Genomic DNA, 25631 nt, shown 5'->3' with positions numbered 1-25631 from the left:
CAACTGGAGACGAGCCAGTGAAGAATGAGCAACACCAAAATAGAGCACGTTACAGTAATCCAGCCTAGATGTAATAAAGGCATGGATTACTGTCTCAAAATGAGTACGGGTGTTAGGGGATATGGGGAGAAGGCAGGAGACTAGGGTTAGAAGAGAGATAGATCAGCCATGGTTGAATGGCGGAGTAGACTTGGGCCAAATGGCCTAATTTTTCTCCTATCACTAATGACTTTATGAATGAATGAATTAGGTTATTGGCCAATTAATCACATACAAGGAATTTGCCTTGGTGCTCCGCATCAAGTATGACATAATTTTGCGTGGTCTATAATTTGAGAGAATAAAGGGCATGAGCACTGACCTGAGTTTAGCTGCCTGTGTGGGTTCCAATATAAGACGAAGTTGTTCACATAGCTGCTGTGATAGAGGAGCTGTCAATGTCTGGTACTGTTGCCACATCACAGCTGCGGCTTTCTCCTGGTAAGGGCAGAAGAGCACAAGGGAAAATAACCACGTCAAATACGTGGAAGCACATGATTTTCACACCACAGCAAGGAAACTTTACTTGTACTTGTAATTTTGTACTTACACTAATTACAGACACATTCATGGGAGGTGGTCTTGGAGGAGAGGATGCTCCTCAAACCGCAGAGCATCCTGGACATCCCCTCCATGATGCACTGGTCAACCTGAGAAGTACCTTCAGCAAAAGACTGGTTCTACCAAGATGCAGGACTGAACGCCACAGGAGATCCTTCTTACGTGTGGCTATCAAACTTTACAACTCCTCCCCCTTCTGTAGTGGGGTAGACTGAGACCGACTCCTCCCCCCATCCCCAATCTTTGCACACCCCCCCAAGCCTTTCCACTCATCACTTTAATTTCATGTTTCACGTATTTTGTATTTTTTGAGTTTTTGTAGCTGTTGGCAGATCAATTTCCCTCCTGGGATAAATAAAGTTCTATCGTATCGTAAAATGGAAACAATGAAATCAACATCTGGGTGGGTTACCAATATACTGCATGACCAGGATCAGAATGAGCAATCCCCTTTGAAACCAACTCCAGACATAGGTTTTGTAAAGAAGGTAAGAAGGGACTGTAGACGCTGGTTTACACCGAAAATAGACAAAATGCTGGAATAACTCAGCAGGTCCGGCAGCATCTCTGGAGAAAAGGAATAGGTGACATTTCGGGTCGAGGCCCTTCAGAGTTGCTGCCCAACAACATATCTTTTGTTAATTTGCCTTTACCACCCTCTTCCACCTGTACCACTATCCCTTCCGTCATACAACCTTTCTCACCCTTTCCCTTTGTTCTCTCCACCACTCTTCCCTTTCCTTGTAACAGACTCACCACGAATGAAGTCAACAATTTTAATTCCTCTTTTTGCCACAAGATCTGCTGACTATTTCCAACATTGATGCTTCCACATCTAAACTGCAATGGTCATATGAATAGGTACGGTGGAAGTACACAAGTGCAGTCTTATGACAATAATCTCGACTTGACTTTCCACTGATTGGACTTTGAGCAGCAGCTTGAGATGTACTCTCTACTCCTGTAACTCTGAGTGAAGCTACATTTGGAAACAGCCTTCAGGCAGTTGATCCAGACGTCCATTCACAGGTGTAAACAGGCCCAATTTTGCTTTTTGAATCACTGAAAGTCCCATGAACCTAAATACACATGCATTTTTGTAACAGCTTCGCTGGAAATTGATCAGATAAGAATCTGTCTACTTTTACAGTCCTTGATCAGAAATAGCTAACCTGGCAGAAAATTGGTCCTTTAATTGATTTTTCATGACTCCTGTGATCAATCAGCGAATTTCAAAGTCAAACATCCGAGTACAATTGAAATTCAAGAAGTTTACCAAAATACCACAGTCATTTAATAAAACTGCCAGTACCCACATTTGAGAATTATATTATCTTGATCTTTTCTCTCTCAAACTGGCCGCATCTCCACAGCCAAAATTAAAATGAAGTTCAAGTAATTAAACAGCGATAGACACAAAAAGCTGGAGGAACTTAGCAGGCCAGGCAGCATCTCTGGAGAAAAGGAATTGGTGATGTTTCAGGTCAAGACCTATAATCAGACATGTCTGATGAAGGGTTCCGACCAGAACCATTCCTTCTCTCCAGAGATGCTGCCTGACCCACTGAGTTACTCCAGCATTCTGTGTCCATCTTCAGTGTAAACCAGTATCTGCAGTTCCCTCCCACACATAATTAAACCTGCTGATCACTTACCTTTTCTGGATCACCTGCCTCTTCATTCTGCCAAGCATTCAGTTGCTCTTCCAGCTTTTTACGCAGTTCCTCTGGATCAAGGACGACGCTCTGAAAAGCAAACATTTCACTCAAACCCCAAACAGTAAAAAAAAGGCGGAGTTTTGAGTCCGTGCTAGTGGCTGGTAAGATACCAGGAGACTGGGCGGCAGCTAAAGTTGTTCCTTTTATTTTAAAAGGGCAGCAGGGATAAGCTAGATAACTATAAGCTGGTCAACCTTCCATCAGGGGTGGCAACATTATTGCAAAACAAAATCTAAGGGATAGGATTTGCATACATTTGGAAATGCAGGATCTGATAGCCAGCATGGCCCAGTGCAGGAGGAATCCCATTACACTCATTTAATTTGACCTCCTTTAGAAAGGAGACTAGGAGGAAATTCTTGTCAAAGGTTATGGGGAGAAAGCAGGAGAATGGGGTTGAAAACGAAAGATAGATCAGCCATGATTAAATGACGGCGTAGACTCAATGGGCCAAATGGCCTAATTCTGTATGAACTTATGTTAGCAGCAGTTCAGAGAATTGATCAGATTGATGCCTGATGTGGATGGGCTTATGGATGTAAGCTAGGAGAGGTTTTTCTTGTATCTGATGGAAGGCAGGGGAGACTTGATTAAAAAATATAAAATCCCAAGGTGCCTTGATAGGGTAGAAAACACATCTTTAACAATGAAAGATTCATCCCATCCCCGATCATGGTCTGTAAACCGCAACATGGTGGAAGTGACCATTTCAAGCCTCCTTGTTAAGAAATTCACAATGTTCCAACAACTATCATTCATCAAAACTTAGCTCTTGAAATTAACTTTTAACCAAATTAATCCCATCCATTCCAGACATTTTCAACAAAAGATGCCTCCAACATTATAAAGGACTTCCCCCATCCCTCCCATGGACTCTTTGCCCCTCTGCCGTACGGCAAGAGGCACCGGAGCATCAAGGCCAGCACCACCAGGATGTGCAAGAGCTTCTTCCCCCTGGCTGTTAGAATGAACACCCTGCTGCCCCCCAACGCACATACATCTCACTTAAAGCATATGCAAGCACGCGCTGCACTGGCACCTCACATCAATATCAACCACTATGCACCTTGCACCTCAGCTCCGTGAGGAACGACATTTCGTTCAAATGTATACTTATATGTTTGAATGACAATTATTATTATCATTATCATAACTATTATTATTATTATTATTATGCCCTTGAAGTTTCCTACTTGTTCCATGTCCTCAGTTAACAGGTCGTGCACAGTATGGATTGTGGATTCCTTGCTTCTCTCAGGCTTCGATTCTTTTTCAGAGTCCAACAAGTCATCTTTGGTAACATCCATATCTTCAGTGTTGGGAAGATGCAGCTCCGATTCAAGACTGTCATGTCCTACAATAACCACAACGGGTTAATACAAACATGCTCCCAAACATACCCGAGTAAAAGTGCTTTTCAGAAGATAACTAAAAAGGCAATACGGGGAGAAAAGATGAGGTACGAAGGTAAGCTAGCCAAGAATATAAAGGAGGATAGTAAAAGCTTATTTAGGTATGCGAAGAGAAAAAATTAGTTAAGACCAAAGTTGGACCCTTGAAGACTGAAAAGGGTAGATTTATTATGAGGAACAAGGAAATGGCAGATGAGTTGAACATGTACTTTGGATCCGTCTTCCCTAAGGAGGACACAAACAATCTTCCTGATGTACTAGTGGCCAGAGGATCTGGGGTGACGGAGGAACTGAAGGAAATCCACATTAGGCAGGAAATGGTGTTGGGTAGACTGATGGGACTGAAGGCTGATAAATCCCCAGGGCCTGATGATCTGCATCCCAGGGTACTTAAGGAAATGGCTCTAGAAATCGTGGATGCATTGGTGATCATTTTCCAATGTTCTATAGATTCAGGAGCAGTTCCTGTGGATTGGAGGGTAGCTAATATTATCCCACTTTTTAAGAAAGGCAGGAGAGAGAAAACAGGGAATTATAGACCAGTTAGCCTGACATCGTGGTGGGAAGATGCTGGAGTCAATCATAAAAGATGAAATAGCGGCACATTTGGATAGCAGCAACAGGATCGGTCCGAGTCAGCATGGATTTACGAAGGGGAAATCATGCTTGACTAATCTTCTGGAATTTTTTGAGGATGTAACTAGGAAAATAGACAAAGGAGAGCCAGTGGATGTAGAGTACCTGGACTTTCAGAAAGCCTTTGATAAGGTCCCACATAGGAGATTAGTGGGCAAAATTAGGGCACATGGTATTGGGGGTAGAGTGCTGACATGGATAGAAAATTGGTTGGCAGACAGGAAACAAAGAGTAGGGATTAACGGGTCCCTTTCAGAATGGCAGGCAGTGACTAGTGGGATACCGCAAGGCTCGATGCTGGGACCGCAGCTATTTACAATATTTATTAATGATTTGGATGAAGGGATTACAAGTAACATAAGCAAATTTGCAGACGACACAAAGCTGGGTGGCAGTGTGAACTGTGAGGAGGATGCTATGAGAATGCAGGGTGACTTAGACAGGTTGGGAGAGTGGGCAGATGCATGGCAGATGCAGTTTATTGTGGATAAATGTGAGGTTCTCCACTCTGGTGGTAAAAACAGGAAGCAGATTATTATCTAAATGGTGTCAAGTTAGGAAATGGGGAAGTACAACGGGATCTGGGGGTCCTTGTTCATCAGGCTATGAAAGTAAGCATGCAGGTACAGCAGGCAGTGAAGAAAGCGAATGGCATGTTGGTCTTAATAACAAGAGTATAGGAGCAAATAGGTCCTTCTGCAGTTGTATAGGGCCCTAGTGAGACCACACCTGGAGTATTGTGTGCAAATTTGGTCTCCAAATGTGAGGACATTCTTGCTATTGAGGGAGTGCAGCATAGGTTTACACGGTTAATTCTCGGGATGGTGGGACTGTCATATTCTGAGAGAATGGAGCAGCTATTATATTGGATATAATATAGGTGATGAATTAAGGAGCACTATTTGATCACAGGAACCGAACAGGTAATAACGTGATTGTGATTGGGAACTAGAGAAGCACTTTGGAAATTAAGCAGAAAAAGTCTTGGATTAAAACAGCATAGGGAAAAAAAAATCATGTTTCTCTTAAAAACTGTTGCAAATGTAACCGCAGGTGGCCACTGAAATTGATAACCAATTGCTTCTATTGACAGACGTGCAATGATACTCTTGTTAATGTAAATATACAACTCCCTTGCCCGCAACCCCCTTTCCACTATTGACACAATTATCTTTTATAACCTGATTTTCTATAACATAAGGTTTCTTAGGAATGCATCAATTGCATTCAGCAGAACTGTCTGTAGAAAAATGCTGAAAGGTGTGGCGTACTGTGGTTGTGTGTTTAATTACCTGATGCTGTTGTAGTTGACGGCCTTTCTTTCTCTGGCTTCAGTTCCTGTACATCCACACACTCCAGTTCCTCTTCCTGAATGGTTTCCATTTGAATGGATTCAGATTCTTCATCTTGCTCTTCCTGGCTTGCTCCACCTACTTTTTGTTGCTCTGTTGTGGCTGCATCTAAAATGGGCATTTTTATAATAATTAGAGCAATGGTTTGCAACTCCCTTCCTCCCGTACACAGTATAAGAGTTTCTCCAGCAGAACGCAAAGATCAGATGGATGGAAAGCAGTAGTTCGGGAATTTGAACAATTTGATCTTACCATAGGTTTGAGTATCATAGGAATCACATCCTTCTTTCACATGTTCATAAATGTCAGCCTCATCGACCTTCTGTTCCGACTGGGATGTGTCTTGTTGACGTGCACTGTCAGCTTCCACAGTCTTGAGGCGCTTACTCACACGTTCATTGCGATCACCCATTGTCCTCTCATTATCACCATGGCCAGGTTTTCTCTTGTAACTCTAGGGGAAAGGAAAATCAGATTTCAACAAGGTTAGTAAGAAATGCAGGTCAGGTTTTTGCAGCAAAATTGTACAATAAATTTTTCCGTGATGCTCTAATAGAGATAATAGATATGGATCGTTGTGGAGGAGGTTGTTGACGTCCAGCGATGCATTCTAATCTTCTGGGGTTTTGAAATGCATAACAACTCAAGAAACTTGATGAACGCAAGGCCCTTCATCATTTGTACACATTGTAATATATCCCATCTTAAAACTGACATGGTGTCCTCTGGGATTCCATTGTAAACCAGTACGATAATTAGGTTGCAATAACTGAAATCACAATGCCACTGCATAGTTCTGTGTAGTTTAAGAAATAGATCACATTTGGTGTATCAATTTACTAGAGAAGGGCATTTTGTGGCACACACACCCAGATTTTATTTCCAAATTAACAATTTATTGCAATACTGGAAATACAAGTTGATAACTGCAGGATCTGAGACCTCAGCAAACCACAAGATTATTATCGTTTTGCTTTAACATGATTAAAGGATTGAGGAATGATAAAGACAAAGGCAATTTCAATGTCATGATATATCTAGGTAGGGATACATTTAACTGAGGATTAAATGTAAAACAGTCAAATTTAACCTTAAAATTTCTTACGTAACCTCACACTTTTGTTTTCTGGGTCACTGATCTTGATGGACGGTCGTTACCAATTAACAAGTCATTACAAGGAGACAGAATACAAATTGGAAGATTATCTTCCATAATTGCTAAACAGGTAATTAATGCACATATTTAGCAATTCACTAATCTCACCAAGGTTAAAAATGCAAAAGTTGTTTTCAATGAGACAACTTTGGGAAAAATAAAAAGATAAATGACGTGACTATTCCAGAATCATGAGGCAACTATTCTTTACCACTTCACCAGATGATTTGCACAGTAAGAGCCACATAATTAAGTTGCTTTAATTTCCAGCCAATGCTCTGATCAATTTCAATTAAAAAAATATTCCTGCTGCTTGACCAGAATGATGATCTATACTCCAAAAAGTTTGATGATAGTTCAGAGAATCTCAAAATTCTTACTTTCAGCACCGCTCAAATGACTGACTTTTGCAGAAACCCATGGTGAATTTTCAGAGTTAACCAAGTACTTCTAATCTGCCAATAAAATTGAAGCACCGTCTTTTGTTGAAGGACAACCTTTGAATCATCAGAACTGCGTTATAACTTCAAGCGCTTGTAATTGAGAATGGTGAAACAGTAAACGTCAGCTATTTGGCAAACTCCTCAAAAGACTCCTATGAATGGAGTAGTCATTTTTACCTGTGTTTTGTCCCGAGATTGTCTTTGAGACGAGACCCTTGCTGTGAATTTGGATTCATGGCCCTCTGATTGATTAGCATCTGCAGCCCCACAGCCTTGTTCCTGCAAAATTCAACATAAAACAAACTGTTTGGCATCACTGTAATAGCAAATGCAGTACATGGCAATGTTTTTCTATTGTGGATGATAAATGGTTTAAATCAGATTCCTGTAAATTGTTCTCAACATTTTCCACCCTCCTGAGTTCCCATTTTTTTGCTGGGTGGAATATTTTTGAAATCAATTCTGCACTCATAAAGGATTAATCTTAAGTGAAAGCTCAAAAGGTTATGGATAATAATTTGGTTAAGTGCCCTTCCCACCAACTCCACCACTAAAACTCTGGCAAATGTTTTACCTCGGTATCACTGTTTTGCACGTACCCACAATCTCGAGTTGAAATTTAGGACAACAAAAGCCTATCAATCGGTATCTCTGATATACTTAAACAACTGGGCCTCCAGAAACCTTTTGGATTGAATTCCAAAGACCCAGCGCCCACTTGCAGATCCCCATGGATGGCCGACCTCCAAGAATGCAAGCCTTGCCTCTGGACACCACCGCCATGGTCAACATTTACACCATCTGCAGCTTGGAAGCATTATGTCTACGCACAGACTGCATAATCTTTCTTCCCTAGAAAAATTCCACCCTCCCACTTCAGCAATATATCCGATGAACTTTCCTAGCATTCTGTCCGTCAAATATCCTTGGGTAGGAAGGCTATGTGTCAACACAGTATTTCAGATGCCATCTCACCAGCACTAATCTCTGTAAATCTCCAATAATCATAGCTTCCCAATACAAAAAAAGGCCCGTTTTGTATCCATTCACGAATCCTCAATTAGCATTTACCCCCCTCCCCCTCCCCACCTCAGGTGCTCAGTACCTTATGTCATCGTACAAACGGCCTTCTGCAACTCCAAATTCACCATATGCTCGAGGCCCCTCCCATATCTATTTAACAATATACAACCTCAGAAAAAGCTGAGAGGCCTGCTAGACATCATTTCAGTTTCATAAATTTATGTTGACTCTGGGTATTTTAAAAAAGGTTTAGGAACTGAATTAGGTAATGATCTTTTCTTTAATAACACATAGCAACATTTTATCTCTTGTCTTATATGAAATGGCACCGCTAAGACCAAGGAGCTGATTATTGACTTCAGGAGGTCACATAATGGAGAATACGCCCCAATCTCCATCTACGGGGACAGTGTGGAGAGAGTGTCCAGCTTTAATTTTCGTGGCACTCACATCTCAGAGGACCTCACATGGTCCACCAACACCGCTGCGTTGGTCAAGAAGGCACAGCAATGACTGTTCTTCCTGAGAACATTAAAAAAGACTGGTCTGCCCCAACAGCTGCTGACAACCTTCTACCGCTGCACCACAGAGAGCATATTAACGTATGGCATCTCTGTGTGGTATCTCAGGTGCACGGAGGCGGAGAGGAGAGCTCTTCAGCGCGTCGTCCACAGAGTGCAGGAGATTAATGGGACACCGCTACCAGCCTTGGAGGACATCTACCACACACGGTGCCTCAGGAAGGCCATCAGCATTCACAAAGACTCCTCACACCCTTGTAACGGACTGTTCGAACTACTTCCCTCCGGCAGACGTTACAAGGCCTTCTACGCCCGAACCTCCAGACTCAGGAACAGCTTTATTCCCAGAGTTATAGCGGCTCTGAACCGGCCCTGCTGAGTGCCCCCCATCTCCCCCTGGACTGTCTCCCTCGGATGGTCACGTCGCACAGACACATCTGCACTTTAGTCTGTTTGAACTGTTTTGACTATTTACTGTTGTAATGTTCTTTTTATAATCCATGTTCTCGGGGTATCTAAATTTTATTAATTATTTAAGTTATGACATCGGATGGAAGCTGCATACCAAATCTCGTTGCACTTATGTGTAATGACAATAAAATATATTATTACTATTATTATTATTATTATTATTATTATTATCTGCCACGGATGTCACGCTAACTGGTCGACAGTTCTCCATTTTCCCCTCCACCCCATCTTAAATAATGGCTGACCGAATCTAGTGAACCATTCTGGAATATATAACATCTTGTTCAGATGACCTTCTTCAGGCAAAGTCTGTTTTACAAATGTAAACTCAGAGAACTCATGCCATTTTATATAAAACAAGAGCAATACCAAATTGTGCATGAATGCCCACTGTGTACTGGCACATGGCAGTACAGTATAGGTTTAAGGTGAAGGGGAAAAGATATAATAGGAATCTGAGAGGTAATCTTTTCTCACAGAGGGTGGTGTGTGTATGGAACAAGCTGCCAGAGGAGGTAGTTGAGGCAGGGACTATCCCAACATTTAAGAAACAGTTAGCCAGGTCCATGGATAGGACAGGTATGGAGGGATATGAACCAAATGCGGGCAGGTGGGATTATTGTAGCTGGGACATGTTGGCCTGTACATGTTGCCTGTGTTTCCACGCTCTATGATTCTCCATGATCTGTTGTACCTCCTTAGCCTGGTCTTTCTCCGTTGCAGATCCTGCCAGTTCCACAGCTGTATCACTCTGAAGGTTCTCGTCCCCAGTTTTCCCTGCAGCTTCATGCTCCATGCGTTGCTTGGACTCTGGAACGTCCTGGTCTTCTGCATTGTCATCTTTCTAAAAAAAAAAAAATCATTGAGGCAAAATGAACCCAAACACAATAAAAATAATCTTTCCTTAAGCTGGTTTCCATCAATTTCAACGAGGCAGCAATAACGAACAAGTTCACAAATTTGTAAATAGACAATAGACAATAGGTGCAGGAGTAGGCCATTCGACCCTTTGAGCCAGCACCGCCATTCAATGTGATCATGGCTGATCATCCCCAATCAGGACCCCGGGTGCCTGTAAAGTGGTCTAAAACAAAATGCACAAGTGCGAGTTACCCAAGGTCTGAATGTCAAATGCAGTTTATCACTTGTCAACTCAAAATTGCAACTCACATTAGATTACTGAGTAAAGGACACTTGCCTATCGCTGTGAACATAGAACAGTGCGGCACAGTAACAGACCCTTTAGCCCACAGCGTCTGTGCCAAACAGGATGCCAAGATCAAATCTTACCTGCCTGCATGTAATCGATATCCATCCATTGCCTGCATATCCATCTGCCTATCCAAGAATCTCTTCAATGCCACTGTCACAGATACCTCAACTACAACCCTGGCAACGCGTTGCAGGCACGCACCACCCTCAGTGTGATGAACGTGCCCTGCATATCTCCTTTAAACTTTGTCCCTCTAACCTTAAAGCACTCTAGCATTTGATTTTTCCATCCTGGGAAAAATGTTCTGGCTGTCTACCCAATTTATACCTCATCATTTTATCTACTTCTATCAGGCCTCCCTGCAACCTCTGCCATTCCAGAGAAAATATTCCAAGCCTGTCCAACTCTTCTGTAGCTTAAAACTCCTTAATCCAGGCAAAATGTTGGTAAATGTTATCTGCCCCCTTTCTAAAGTCTCCATATCCTTCCTGTAATGGGGTGACCAGAACTGCATGCAATACTGTAACTGGAAACTGAAGCTTTGATATGCAATTTGAATGAGGAAGCAACATTGGGTGACTTGTTTGCAGACCATCAAGAGCAGGTAATGAACTGCTAAGCAGTTCCACAACTAACAGGTAAGGTGCTCACAATTCCATATTAGACTGGCTGTCCGTCAGGCTGATGTCATGGAGTTCCATGAATACTTTGACCTCAACCACGAATAAACATCCCAGCGCACTGAAAAAGTCCAGCCAATCTGGCTCAAATGTTTTATATGGGCATCTTCACCCAACAAAGCAAATGGATAAATACATCTTAATTTGCAAAGCATCTTTCTTTCAATAAAGATGTTGATGAGCAAGCAATAGAAAGCGGCCTTGAGTCTTCTACAAGATTCCAAAATAATGCCGTGTTTGATCCACAAGATACAGGAAGTTGATCCAGCTAGTGAATTCATGGAGTTCTGATGTAATCAACTAACTCTCACAAGTCTCAAACGTTACATGCTAATTACATTTGATGGTTCAAGGTAAACCATTAACCCAGCTGTTAAATGAGTACCTACACCGTAACATGTCTTTCCATGCTAGGGGTGCTCAATGAAGTAGCACGTCAAGTATTATTAACTAACAGATCAGCTACTTCACAGAGGTCAAGAGATTTTGGTAAATTTGGACAACTACACACTTCTATGCTCATTGCTATGCTATATTACCAAAGAGGCCACCAATTCCTATTTACAAGTTACAAGAGAATGCAATGAAATCCAGGTATCAGCCTGATTCCGGTAATCAGGTAATCAGTAAGTAGATCCATGTTGAACATTGGCCTAAAATTGCCAAATAATTGCCCTATCATAGAAACATAGAAATTAGGTGCAGGAGTAGGCCATTCGGCCCTTCGAGCCTGCACCGCCATTCAATATGATCATGGCTGATCATCCAACTCAGTATCCCGTACCTGCCTTCTCTCCATACCCCCTGATCCCCTTAGCCACAAGGGCCACATCTAACTCCCTCTTAAATATAGCCAATGAACTGGCCTCAACTACCCTCTGTGGCAGAGAGTTCCAGAGATTCACCACTCTCTGCGTGAAAAAAGTTCTTCTCATCTCGATTTTAAAGGATTTCCCCCTTATCCTTAAGCTGTGACCCCTTGTCCTGGACTTCCCTAACATCGGGAACAATCTTCCTGCATCTAGCCTGTCCAACCCATCATCTTCACTGTGTGAATATGCATGGCAATATGGATTTCCATTAGTGCCAGGTGCTTGATTTAATGATTTAGTATTTTGGAATTGCAAAATTCAAATTTATTTTGTTACTCTGTGGTTTTGAAATCCAAATATTCAGATGTCAATGAATCAAGTTTGAATAGGTTAGGTACTTAATAAACATTGAAATTACCTCCAATCTTCTCCTTCCGGCATGAAAAAACCACAGAGTAACAAAATAAATTTGAATTTTGCAATTCCAAAATACTAAATCATTAAATCAAGCACCTGGCACTAATGGAAATCCATATTGCCATGCATTTTCACACAGTGAAGATGATTGGCCTAAAATTGCCAAATAATTGCCCTATGTCCAACATGGATTTACTTACTACTGTCTGATTACCGGAATCAGGCTGATACCGGGAAGGTCACCTGCCCCTTCATTAAACATGTTATATAAAAGCAAATCACTGCTTGTTCTCTCAACATAAATACCAGACCAAAAAGCAAGAAATCTCACTTTTGACTCTAGCTCTTCATCAGGACCTCCTGCCTCCTCCCTGCCAGGTTCCCTTTGTTCATCCTGTTTAGGCAGTTGTTCGTCTTCTACGTTTTCAGGTGTTTCTTCCTCTGAGGGTTCTTGATCTTGGCATTCACTTTTTTCCTCATCGCCATCCTCCTCCTGCGTTTTCTCATCAGTTTCATCCGCCGTCTGAGCACGATCATTTTGCTCTTGTTCATTACTCTCCTCCATTGTCTGGTCTTCCTCATCCGCAGGGATCTCGTTGAAATCTGTTAGTTTTTCATCTATATTGAATGGATCGTCCCCTTTATAAAGCAAAAAAAACATTCAACACACATTGTAGCAGTCCAATAGTAGAAAATTCAAGACTTTAAAATGGAAGCGGTAGTCAAAAAACAATGGAATAAACAGTTGTAGGACAAAAGGTAATAGGACCAGAATGATGCCTGGATTCATAAATTCATAACTTATAGGAGCAGAATTAGGCTATTTGGCCCATGAAGTCTGCTGCGCCATTCAATCATGGCCGATCTATCTTTTGCCCCCTCAATAGAATAGAATAGAATAGTTTCTTTATTGTCATTGTAACATGAACCATGTACAACGAAATTTACATTCTCCTGTCTTCTCGCCATAACCCTGGAGACTCTTATTAATCAAGGAGGTATCAGCCAGAGGGACAGGTTGGACAGACCTGGTTTGTTTCCTCTGGAACGCCGGAGGTTGTGGAGAAACAGAATAGAAGTACATAAAATTATGATAGGCATAGATAGGGTAGACAGTCAGAATCTTCTAACAGGATGGAAAAAAAACAAATGCCGGAGAGCATAGCTTTAAGGTGAGGGGGACAAAGTTTAGAGGAGATGGGCAGGGTAACTTTAAAATAAAATACACACAAAGGGTGATGAGCCCTTGGAACGCACTGCCAGGCTGGGTGGTTGAGATAAATAAGATTTCAGAGCCTTTGAAAAGGCATAAGGATCCGCAGGCATTGGGGTGATACGGATTATGTGCAGGTAGGTAAGAGATGGTTTTGACATCATATTTGGCACAGACAATGTGGGTCGAAGGGTCTGTACTTGTGCTGTGCTGTTCAATGTTCTAGGACAGAGTAAAATTAAGCCCCTTTTTTATGAACACCAAAAGCCATATACACGTTTCAACGTCAAATTGATTTGATTTAAATCTTTCATATTAACTTTTCACATTCATAATCCCATCCATAACCTCACACCCTGGCCACCCAAACTGTTTGCTGGACAGCACAGGGAAGCTTGCAGCTATTTTCCATCCAATTTGGAATGAAAGCAGCCAGCATTCTTGCTCTTGATCTGTATCCGGTAACGACTGCTGGAAGACAAAGTTGCAATAGCTCTTGGGCAAAGGAGGATTGGACTAATCCATAGAATCAATCCAGTATTGCATTCATTTTTCAAAAGCGAAATAAACATATAGCCTGAATATTGCAAAACCTAGTTCTCTACAGTATTGTGCATTGGTGAAAGGCAGCCCCACAGCTAACAAACTCAATACCTTCTTCCTCCTTCTCATTGTCACTTTCTTCTCCATCTTGGTTTTCGAGATTGAGATCTTCAGGTAGATCCAAGGCCTCAACGTCTGGTTGCTTCTGGTTGCCCTGATAAGGGTCTATTTCATTTTGATCATACTCACGCTGAAATAACAAAACACATGGAAACAAAGATAGATTTTCATTTTAAATTCCATCAAAATAGTCCACGTTTGATCAAATGATCTTGTTTCCCCCAACACTGCAATAACCAACTATGTTTATGTGCGGTCACGGTAGCGCAGTGGTAGAGTTGCTGCCTTACAGTACTTGCAGCGAGGAGACCCGGGTTCAATCCCAACTACAGGTGCTGTCTGTACGGAGTTTGTACGTTCTCCCCATAACCTTTCTCCGAGATCTTCGGTTTCCTCCCACAGTCCAAAGGCGTACAGGTTTGTAGGTTAATTGGTTTGGTATAAGTGTAAATTTTCCATGTGTGTAGGATAGTGTTAATGCCCGGGGATCGCTGGTCAATGCAGACTGAGTGGGCCGAAGAGCCTGTTTCCGCGCTGTATCTCTAAACTAAAAAAACTTAGACTAAATATGCACATTTGCTACTTATTTTACTGCGTACAAGCACTTATTTGGAAACATGTTACTACCTCATCCAATTGTTCATGGATTTTATCTATGCTTTCTTCACTCAGCTCAGTATCCTTCTCCTCCTCCTGTCGGCTTTTTGTGTCTTTGTCATTTTTGTTGGCTGCGTCCACATTGTCATCTTTAGCAACAAGTTCTGACTGTTCCTGTAATAAAGAGTTAACAGCCAAGATTACGAGCAAGTCTCATAAAGTCATAAGATCATTAGTGATAGGAGCAGAGCTAGGGCATTCGGACCATCAAGTCTCCTCCTCCATTCAATCATGGCTGATCTAACCCCATTCTCCTGCCTTCTCCTTATAACCCCCAACACCCGTACAACCTCCAGAAATAGATGATCACATGGGATGCAGGGAGTGCTAGTTAAATGGACAGAGAAGTGACTTCATGGTTGGCAGCAGAGGGTGGTGATGGAAGGTTGTTTCTCGAACTGGACCGAGAATGGTGAATGGAGTTTAATTCAGATATGTGCAAGGTCTTGCATTTTGGGAAGTTAAACCAGGGCAGGGCTTTCACAGTATGCAACTTTCATTCTAAGGTCTAAGGGAGTGCTGTAGAGCAGGGAGATCCACCACAAGCATATATCCTTGTAAACGGCATCGGTGGTAGACAGGGAGCTGAATGCAGCTTTTGGCATGCCAACCATCATCAGTCAGAGTATTGAGTATAGAGGGTGGGACATTAAGTTACTGTCGTACAAAATGTTGGTGAAGCCGTACTTGGAGCATTGTGTTCAGTTTTGGGAAAGATGCCATTAACCTAGAAAGAGCAGATAGATGATTTACAAGGATGATGCCTGGATTGGAAGGCCTAAGCTACAGGGAGAGCTGTTGGGAACAGTAGTACTTTATTACTTGGGAAGCACAGGAGGCAGAGGTGTAATCTTATAAAGGTGTATAAAATCATGAGGGGAATAGATAGGGTGAGAGCCAGTAATAAAGCCAGAGAAGCAACATTTTCCACACAGAGTGGTTAGCACATGGAACGACCTGCCAGAGGAACACGTTGAGGGAGGTTTAAAAATAACATTCAAAAGCATATTTGGACAGGTACATGGACAGGGAAGATGTAGAGGGATACAGGCCAATAGCAGGCAAATGGGACTAGCTTAGATGAGGCACCTCAATCGGCATTGAAGAGCTGGGCCAAAGGGCCCAGTTTCCTTGCTGTATGATTCTGACTCAATATCAAAGATCACCAATTAATGTTGAAGTTAGAAAGGGGCTTTACGCAGCTTTGCTAATGCTCGACATCTTACCATATCCATCCCTGGTCCACTTTCCTCAGGCTTCTCATTAGCATTGTCGTCATCATCATCATCATCATCATCATCTCCCCAAAGTCTTTCATCCAGTTTGTCAGCTTCAGCATCTCCCAGGTCACCCATCTGTTTATCCAGTTCTATTTCCTCTTCACTATCTGATTTTTCATCATTATCTTTCTCTCCTGTTGAAAAGAAAATCAGCAATATATATATATTCCAGATGCAGATCCTGTCACTGTTCATTTCAGAACAGCACTAAAACACAAGTACAGTATTTGTATTAATTTGATTAAGTAGTCCATTTCAAACCCAGCAGCTCGAGCAGTGTAATTGCATTATACAGATTTCAAAATTCAAAAACCACCAAGTGGAACATTCACTTACTTAGAAATATGAATTTGAGATTTTCAAACCATATCTTAAAGAATTTCACTGTACTCAAGGTAGATTCTAAATTGAAATCAATCTACAATTAAGTGTGAATTGTTGCTAGGTCTGGGTGCTCCAATTCTATAATCATTTACAATGGAACCAGACTGAAAATCTGGATGTCAAGAGTTATTTAAGGTAGCAACTCAATGGGTTAGGATACAAACTAGAATCTACAAATACTTAGTAAACAGTAAGGATTGCGACTGCTAACTTGATGATGCTGCCATTCAGTATTCATAATGAACTAGCAAATTTCATGTGACTAACAAAGCACAGCAAGGTTAAAAAACAATGTGAATCCTACATTCATGTTTCTTAGGCTGCATTCCAAGTAACTTTCAAAAAGCTGCAACTTTCTAGTCCAAATCAATATTTTAGTGGTGTGATGCAGATAAGCCACTCTTTATTTGTAACCAATATATTGGCATCTTGGTTGGCATGAATGAGTTGGGCTGAAGAGCCTGTTTCAATGCCCAAGAGTTCTTTTTACAAAGGTTTTCATTCTATTTGACATTTCGGCCGAGTTCAAACTTTCCTCAAAGCATGACATAAGAACCAACCTTGTTCTTTAGGCTCGCCATCGTGCAGCTTTCCCTCAAAATCCTCAGACATTTCTATGGCCTCTTCTTCATCTTTAATGTCTGGCATATTTTCTGGATCCTCTTTCTTTCCTTGGTCTTTGGAGAAGTTATCTTCCACCTGAACACAGGAAAAACACGATGTTTCATTGACCACAATGACCAAGTCATCATTGAATGACCCAGTTCAGAATTTTGCTCAAATTTTATTTCAGCAATGGAGAGAAATTCAAATTCAGATTTTCCAGGAGGAGCAGGAATGACCGAGAAAGGAGGCAATGGGGGGTTGAGAAAGGCAGTGAGATGATAAAAAGAATAGCCATAGAATTAGGCTGAATTGCAGATTTTCCCTTTTCATCTGAATTCAATTGATTTATAATTTAAATAGTGCAAGATTATCAGCTGCATGAAGTGTAAGCAATTGAGACAAATTAAAATTTCACCACTGCCTCGGGGGCAAAGTAGGAGCCAGGAGTATAGAACAGAACTCATTCATCTATTACTATTGCAGATTCTCCAACTCTTGGAACACGTTTGATAACCTATTCATAAGGTCATGTGATAGTAGAATTAGGTCATTCAGCCCATCAAGTCTACTCCAACATTCAATCATGACTGATCTATCTCTCACTCCTTACCCCATTCTCCTGCCTTCTCCCCATAACCTCCGACACCTGTAGTAATCAAGAATCTATATCTCTGCCGTAAAAACCTCCACTATTATACCTTCAACTGCAAATCTAACGCCAAGCTCCTCACTAAAACCATTGACTCTGACTGTGATACAAGTTCATTCATACCAAGTCCTGCCTACTGGCCATTTCCCCTGCACTAAATTTAAACCTTAGGAATGTGGGGCAAATGTTTTACAGCAGAGGCTGCCAGATGTAATTAATTAGATGTAGAAAATTAAGCTGATTTCCACCTCCCGAGGCAGTATTTTGGACACAGCCAAGATAAATGAGGAATAATGGGTAGGGAGGTTGGATTATACATGGAGTCATATTATACCTGATCTGCCAATGATTTCTTCAAACAATACAAAATTCAAGCCACACTGAAAATGTCAGTAATCAATCTTGCTGTTCAATTACAATGACATACTTGATGAAACAAAGCATTAATACTAACCTTCAGTATAACACACGACACTACAGAAATTAAAAATACACACACACAAAACCTTTGTTAAAAGGACATTTTTTTTTTCTTTTATATTATTGGTTAGTCAGTTGTTGAGAGGTGCTTCTCGACAGCCACAGAAACAATTGATGCAAGTTTCCATTGTGCAGATCATAATTTTAGAATGTGTAGATCATTTTTTGAAGTTACATCTTGCAGTATGTGAAGATTAAAAAAAACCAAAAACCATACCTGGTCTTCGTTTTCTATCTTGTCGCTAACGTCTTTCACCCCTTCACCTTCTCCAATCCCACCACCCTCATTGTCATGGAATTGGGTTGCACCTTCTCCCATCGCATCCTCCATCAGTTCTTTGGGAAGGCAGAATCCCTGGAAATAAAGAGACATCCCTCATGATAACATTGTCACCTCCACAATTCGTTAAACCATTCAAATGAAAACCACATTTCAGCCGACTTCTCCTTCCCCAAATTCTTATGTTCTGCCAAGTGTGACAGCTGATACAATGAAACCAAATTTTACATTAAAAAAAGATTTCAAATAAGTACAATTTCCCCAGTACATTGCAGTTAAATAATAATGATACAAGCCAATATTTTAATGAAATATTCTAGTTTCATTTTAAAAGATAAAATATGGAAAAACTTAGTCATATCTCTACGTTTGTAAGTTCAACTTTCATGCACATTTATTTTTCCGAATGAGGAAAAAAATTAGATATAAAGAACAACTTTTATCCTTTATGGAAGGAGTAGAACAGATATTTGGGAGATCATGTAATTTTAAATAGATAGGAAAAAAAAGTTGAAACAATCTCAAGAGTCAAGAGTGTTTTATTGTCCTATGTCCCAAACTGAAGAATGGATCTGAAACTTCAACATACCTTCACAGCAAGGTCCGTAAATAAATGAGCCAAAATGGACAGCAATTTTCCAGTGCTTCTATGAGTTGTGATGGACACTGATAGGTAATAGAGGGCAAGTTCGGAGTAGGAAGTCAACATGGGTAGAAGTCGCACAATGCTACGGCAGTTTTGATTGAACATCTATGGACGGAATTTATAAAAAAGATATTTAGATGCAATTCCCCAACTTATGGCTCGAATGTAATGCAACTAAATAAACCAGATAAAAGATCATGTTTATCAAAGGAAATTAAATGTCTCCCTCACCATGAATTTTTAATGATCTGTCAAAGACAAGAGCAAAATTGAGATCTCAGCCCAATATGTGGGCAGCAAATTTGCAGGGGCTTGTCTCTGATTTTTGTTACTCGTCACAGATACTGCAGAGAAATGGTCAACAATAATGTTGTTGAGCACCAAGTTACTTGCTAGAGTGATGCCAATTTAAGTTATAATCTCTACAGGGAACGGTCACATTTTGCCAATCATCTACTTACTCCATGGGCTCTTCAAAGTTCTATTTGGGATTAGAGTGAAAAGCGTTGCCAACTAAAGTATACATGACACAGACTTTTGCAAATTGCAATATTAAAGTTATTTAAAAGGCATTGAGATTTCATTGTTCGCCCTGCCTACAGAAATCAAGAAATAGTTTTAAAACTCAATAATATAGAAGGGCATAGAAAGGGTAGTTAATGAAAATCCTTTCCCCATAACCATTCCTCTAAACAAAGCTTAAGCCAAGGCACAAGATATTTGGAGGGGTTTTAGGAACCGATATTCTCCCCACCTAAAAGGGTGGCTGAAATCTGCCTCAGCAAATGTGAGGAGGGAGATACTCAAGATGGGCCCCTCAAACTCAATCACTTGAGAAGTCAATGACATAAAGTTGGTAAACAGAATTGGTACATTTAGGTACTGGAGGGTTGGTACGTATACAATTGGGTTAAAAGGAACTATTTCCGTCATGTGTAACTCCACGACCATGGTAATATAACCCTAACTGTAAGAATAACAAACTAAATTAAATTTATAGGAAAGAACTGCAGATGCTGGTTTAAATCAATGGTAGACACAAAATGCTGGACAACTCAGCGGACTAGGCAGCATCTTTGGAGAGAAGGAATGGGTGACGTTTCGGGTCGAGACCCTTCTTCAGATTCTGTCCCGCATTTAATGTCTACCTTTGAATTAAATTTAATTGATTACACACAACTATGATTTTTTTTACATTGATAATATCAGAACTCTGTTAACTCAGCTTGTAGTTGATGAGAGCAGCTTGGTAACCCAGAGGCAAAGTTGAACATAGAACCAACCTGGTACTCTTCCACTGTGCACTCTTGGCGATAATCTATGAGCTTTTTCAGAAGGTCTGAAACCACAGCAGTAACTTTCTGCAGGTTTAAGGAAGTGATGTTGTTTGCCAATTGATGCTCCAAACATTTGCTTAAGTATCCGGACTGAACTTTACCTTCATTATTTTCATTTTCTGCAGTACATTAAAACAGTAATATTAAGTAACTGATGATATAACAATGCATTTACATTGAATGTCACAAATTTTACTTTTCAACATGGATGCAACAGCATGAAGTGTGTGTGGAATAAACTAGCTATATTTGTTGTTAAGTTTAGCCAACGTGCAAAGCAAACTGGACCTGAATGCTATGTGTACTTAGCTGTTATAAACTATCCTCAACAATAGGTTCAGGAAGCTATTCATGCCAATCTAAAAATTGGACATTTCCTTTCAAACTTTCCATGATACAAGAGTAGGAGTAGGATGGGGCGAAGGCAGGAGAATGGGGTTGAGGGGGAAAGATAGATCACCCATGATTAAATGGCAGAGTAGATGTGATGGGGGTGAATGGCCTAATGCTGCTCCTAGAACTTATGAACTTAGGAAGAGCATCAGCAGCCTTCTGCCAGCGAGAAAGTCGGGACGCAACAGTTTTTAGGTGGTGGCAATTGTAGTCATTCAAGTTAAGTTCTGACTTAATCTTTCATCTTACATTCATGCAACATTCAAGAGAGTCAAGAGTGTTTAATTGTCACATGTACCAGGTCAGTAACACAATACTCATTAGATAACACGATAAACAAATGTTCAATAAATTAAGAAGCATTATTAATGCAAAACAAAAGCCCCAAATCCTTCTTCATTTGTACTAGTGTCAGAGGTTATGGGGAGAAGGCAGGGGAATGGGGTTCGGAGCGAGAGATAGATCAATCATGATTGAATGATGGAGTAGACTTGATAGGTCAAATGGCCTAATTCTACTCCTATCCCTTATAAAATCTCTAATGCAATGAAGACAGCTTATAGTTTAGTTGGTGTTCGTAGTGTTCAAGAACTTGATGGTTGAAGCTGTCATGACTGTAAGAACAACATTGCCTACCAATGACTTGCTCTTGTTCCTGTTCCGTTTCTTCCATCTGCCCTTTCACTATAGTCTGCACAGCACAAAGCACTGTGTTAATAGCTGGTTCCACCAGTGGGGAGAAATCCATTGCCGAATCCACACTAGAATCTTGAGTTTAAAGAACATGCAAATAGGTCATAATGTGCATCATGGCAGATTTAATTTACAGAAAACTGGGGATATTCACTAATGCACAAATTTAATTCTTACCATCAAAAGTCTGATTTAAGAGTTCTTTCTCCCAGGTTGCAAATTCGGTCACTGCACAGGTAGCTTCCTCCTTAATATATTCCAGACTCCTGAACAATGCAGGACAGCAAGTGTTCTGGGAGCCAGAAACAACAAAAGCAGCCTGTAGATCTTGTAGTTGAACTATGGTTCTACGCAGGCAATTCATCCCAGAAGTACAAGTCTCAAAACATGTCCTGCCGATAAACAAAAAGGAATCACATTGTTTCCACACAAAAGCAATTTCTACTGCCACCTTTGTATGCTCATACCCGTCTCATAATTCTTCACCCCCGCCCTTTCCCCTCCTCCGCCCCTTCTACCCATTCCCTTCCCTCTGTTTTCATTCCCTCTTTTTCCTTGCCTAGTGTTCTTTGGTTTCCTTTTCATTTCTAGCCTTTGTCACTTATCTGTCAATTACCTCCCTTCACCTGCAACCACCTACACCAGACTTTGTCAGCCCCCCCACTTCTTTTTCAGCTTTCTCTTCCCTACTCCACTCCGAAGAGGTATCCTAACCAAAAGCATTGTTTGTCCATTCCATTCACATTTCTGCCTAACCTACTGAATTCCTCTAGTGCTTTGTTCTTCGTTCAAGATTTCTCAGCAGTTTCTTGGGGCTCCTCAATGCTTCAGTGATTTAACCCTGTAAGCAACAGAGTTATACAGCATGGAAACAGTCCCTTTGGCCCAACTTCACCACGCTGATCAAGTTGTGCAATCAAACTTGTCCCACTTGCCGGCACCTGGTCGATATCCCTTCAAACCTTGCCCATCTTCGCGAAGATTATTCAAACAAGTTCTTGATTCAATATCCAACACAGCAGAGGGAAAATGCAGGCCTTGCATCTAATCCACTGTTGACTCGGGATGCAGGTAGATTTAACAAGTCCACTTGAGATACTTTCAGCAATAACAAAATTGATAGCAGGAGCTGCAGACGAGTCCCTTCAGTGTTCCTGATTGAAACTAGTTAGTGGGATTCAATCCCTAATTGGCACATCCGCCAGATGGAGGTGTTTTGCTCTAAAATTCCTATTTCCAGGACAGGAAGAGTATGAACACTAATCTCCACATCTGTATATCAAGTATCCAAATTATCTCGCCACCAAAACTGAAGAAGGGTCTCGACCCGAAACGTCACCTATCCCTTCGCTCCATAGATGCCGCCTCACCCGCTGAGTTTCTCCAGCATTTTTGTCTACCTTCGATTTTTCCAGCATCTTAAACAACAGGCCACCAAAACTGATGTTTTTGTGAAATTACCACTTACCATGAATACAGCAAGATTTTGCTAGTTTGCTGGCTCATTTCATCTACTTCTGCCTTTGCGACCTTGACATCTTTCAGCGTGTCTGCGACCTGTTGGGTCATTTTCTTCCACACTGCATCGCCTTGCCGCATTTTACAAGCATCGGGTAAGTCATCGTCAACCAAGGGAGTAGGGAACGCAAGGTGCAGTTGGACAAAGTGCTCAGGCTGAGAGGATGCTGCCACATTGGCATCACCCGAGTCTCCTTCACAACTATCCATTTTTTGAGCACCCATTGGATTGCCCCGATGTGCTACGGCCGACTGGTCTTTTGGGCAACACTGAAGAAACCACGAAGTTTGCTCCAAAGTCATCACAAGTTTCATTAAGAGAGTGCGAAGTTGGTTCATCCAAAGCCTCACACCATTCTGAGGGGGGAGAGCTACATCATGATCCTGCAATCCTGCCAATCTCTCCCGAATTTTCTGGATGCTTTTCATCAGATGTCTGGTACAGATAATTAAAAAGGAGAATTCAGTGCAAGACTTAAATGTATACTTGGGTGTTAAAGCAGTTAAATACAAAATGTAAAATACACTTGCTCCAGTGAAATAACTACAACTAGATAAGGACTACATAAAGTACACACGGGGGAATTCAAAGTTTATTTACGCCAATAAAAATATACCATTTCAAGCTGAGTTTTATACAGTCAACATACCTTAAGCTGACCCACTGCTCAGTTAGTCTCGTTAGTCGTTGCCTTTGTTTGATCAACAGTTTCAAAAGATGAGCAGTAAATCCTTGACAACGGTCGACAGCACCCAAGCCGATTTCCTACAAAACCCAACGAGAATATAGTAACAGCAAAAAAACAACAGAATGCAACGGAATGTAGTAAGGAGCAAGACTAACTTACAAAGCTTATACTGCTATGCGGCATGGTGGCGCAGCGGTAGAGATGCTGCCTTACAGCGCCAGAGACCCAGGTTCGAGCCGTAATTGTAAATTGTCCCGTGTGTGTGTGTGTGTGTGTGTGTGTGTGTGTGTGTGTGTGTGTGTGTGTGTGTGTGTGTGTGTGTGTGTGTGTGTGTGTGTGTGTGTGTGTGTGTGTGTGTGTGTGTGTGTGTGTGTGTGTGTGTGTGTGTGTGTGTGTGTGTGTGTGTGTGTGTGTGTGTGTGTGTGTGTGTAGCGTGTGTGTGTGTGTGTGTGTGTGTGTGTAGGATAGCGTTGGTGTGCGGGGATCGCTGGTAGGCATGGGCTGAAGAAACCTGTTTCTGGGCTGCATCTTTAACCTAAACTCAGCAATATAGGTGGATATCACATGGTCAGGTGACATTAAGTCAGTACCCTTCTTCAGTCTGAAGGCAGATCCCAAACTGAAAAGTCACCTATCCATATCCTCCAGAGATGCTGCATGATCTGCTGAGTTAATCCAGCACTTTGTGTTTTACGCACGATTCCAGCATCAGCAGTTTCCCTTGTCAACACTTTCTTCAGGCTGGGTTCTGTTCAGCGCCAACTATCGCTGGGGATCTTTTCACTACCAATTATTTTGAGATTCTGATCACTTACTAAACTGTGCTTTTTTGTGATGATATGCGCCACCAGGGCGTACTGGCATCTTTAACGAGTTAAAAACATGTGTCTTTAATATTATTAAAAGATTACTGTTGTTTAAATATTATTCTTAGTTAAATTGAGCAGTCAGTCCCTTAAACAGCATAAGCAGCTTAAATGATAATGATCCACTGTAGACGCCAACAGCAAGGAACAACATGTGTACGCACGTGATCCTTTTTGTCTACTAATCAACACCATTGCTACCAATTATTATTGGGCTTCTGTTCGCTACTAACTATCTTGAATTCATTACCTCCAGCTTGCTAGCAGTAAAGCACTAATGGTAGACTATTATATAGTTGTACATTATAGAAACACTTACATTAAAACTACTTTCCATTATAGGTACGACAGCATTGAAATACTTGCACAAATTTAGAACGGAGACGAGGGAAACACTTTTTCTCACAGAGTGGCGAGTCTGTGGAATTCTCTGCCTCAGAGGGCGGTGGAGGCCGGTTATCTGGATGCTTTCAAGAGAGAGCTAGATAGGGCTCTTAAAAATAGCGGAGTCAGGGGAAATGGGGAGAAGGTAGGAATGGGGTACTGATTGGGGATGATCAGCCATGATCACATTGAATGGCGGTGCTGGCTCGAAGGGCCGAATGGCCTACTCCTGCACCTATTGTCTATCATGCCATTAACCGACCACCATTTTCATTATTCTGACATAATATGAAGTGATCTACCCCAAGTTGACAAAATACTCGAACTTTTCTCATCTCGTACCTTCACATCATAGGGGGGACCTCATTGAAACATACAGAATAATGAAAGGCTTGGATCGAGTGGATGTGGAGAGGATGTTTCCATGAGTGGGAGAAGC

At 41.3% G+C, this 25631-nt stretch overlaps 1 protein-coding gene across 1 annotated transcript in view; it reads right to left on the bottom strand.

Moving 5' to 3' along the window:
• LOC129697442 (midasin-like) overlaps window positions 1-25631 on the bottom strand; it is a 182418-nt gene that overhangs the window by 10778 nt on the left and 146009 nt on the right. Inside the window, 19 exon segments of the mRNA XM_055636025.1 lie at window positions 362-477; window positions 2256-2345; window positions 3512-3672; window positions 5659-5826; window positions 5971-6172; window positions 7495-7596; window positions 10027-10176; window positions 12786-13093; window positions 14322-14460; window positions 14958-15101; window positions 16214-16401; window positions 17212-17350; window positions 18604-18741; window positions 19256-19417; window positions 20596-20768; window positions 21679-21810; window positions 21913-22127; window positions 23204-23689; window positions 23904-24019. Coding sequence (XP_055492000.1) covers window positions 362-477; window positions 2256-2345; window positions 3512-3672; window positions 5659-5826; window positions 5971-6172; window positions 7495-7596; window positions 10027-10176; window positions 12786-13093; window positions 14322-14460; window positions 14958-15101; window positions 16214-16401; window positions 17212-17350; window positions 18604-18741; window positions 19256-19417; window positions 20596-20768; window positions 21679-21810; window positions 21913-22127; window positions 23204-23689; window positions 23904-24019 — 3329 coding nt within the window.

The sequence above is a fragment of the Leucoraja erinacea genome, chromosome 5 (genome assembly GCF_028641065.1).
Source record: "Leucoraja erinacea ecotype New England chromosome 5, Leri_hhj_1, whole genome shotgun sequence".
Taxonomy (NCBI): Eukaryota; Metazoa; Chordata; class Chondrichthyes; order Rajiformes; family Rajidae; genus Leucoraja; species Leucoraja erinaceus.
Note: the sequence above shows the minus strand (reverse complement) of the source record. Positions and strands in the feature narration are given on the sequence as shown.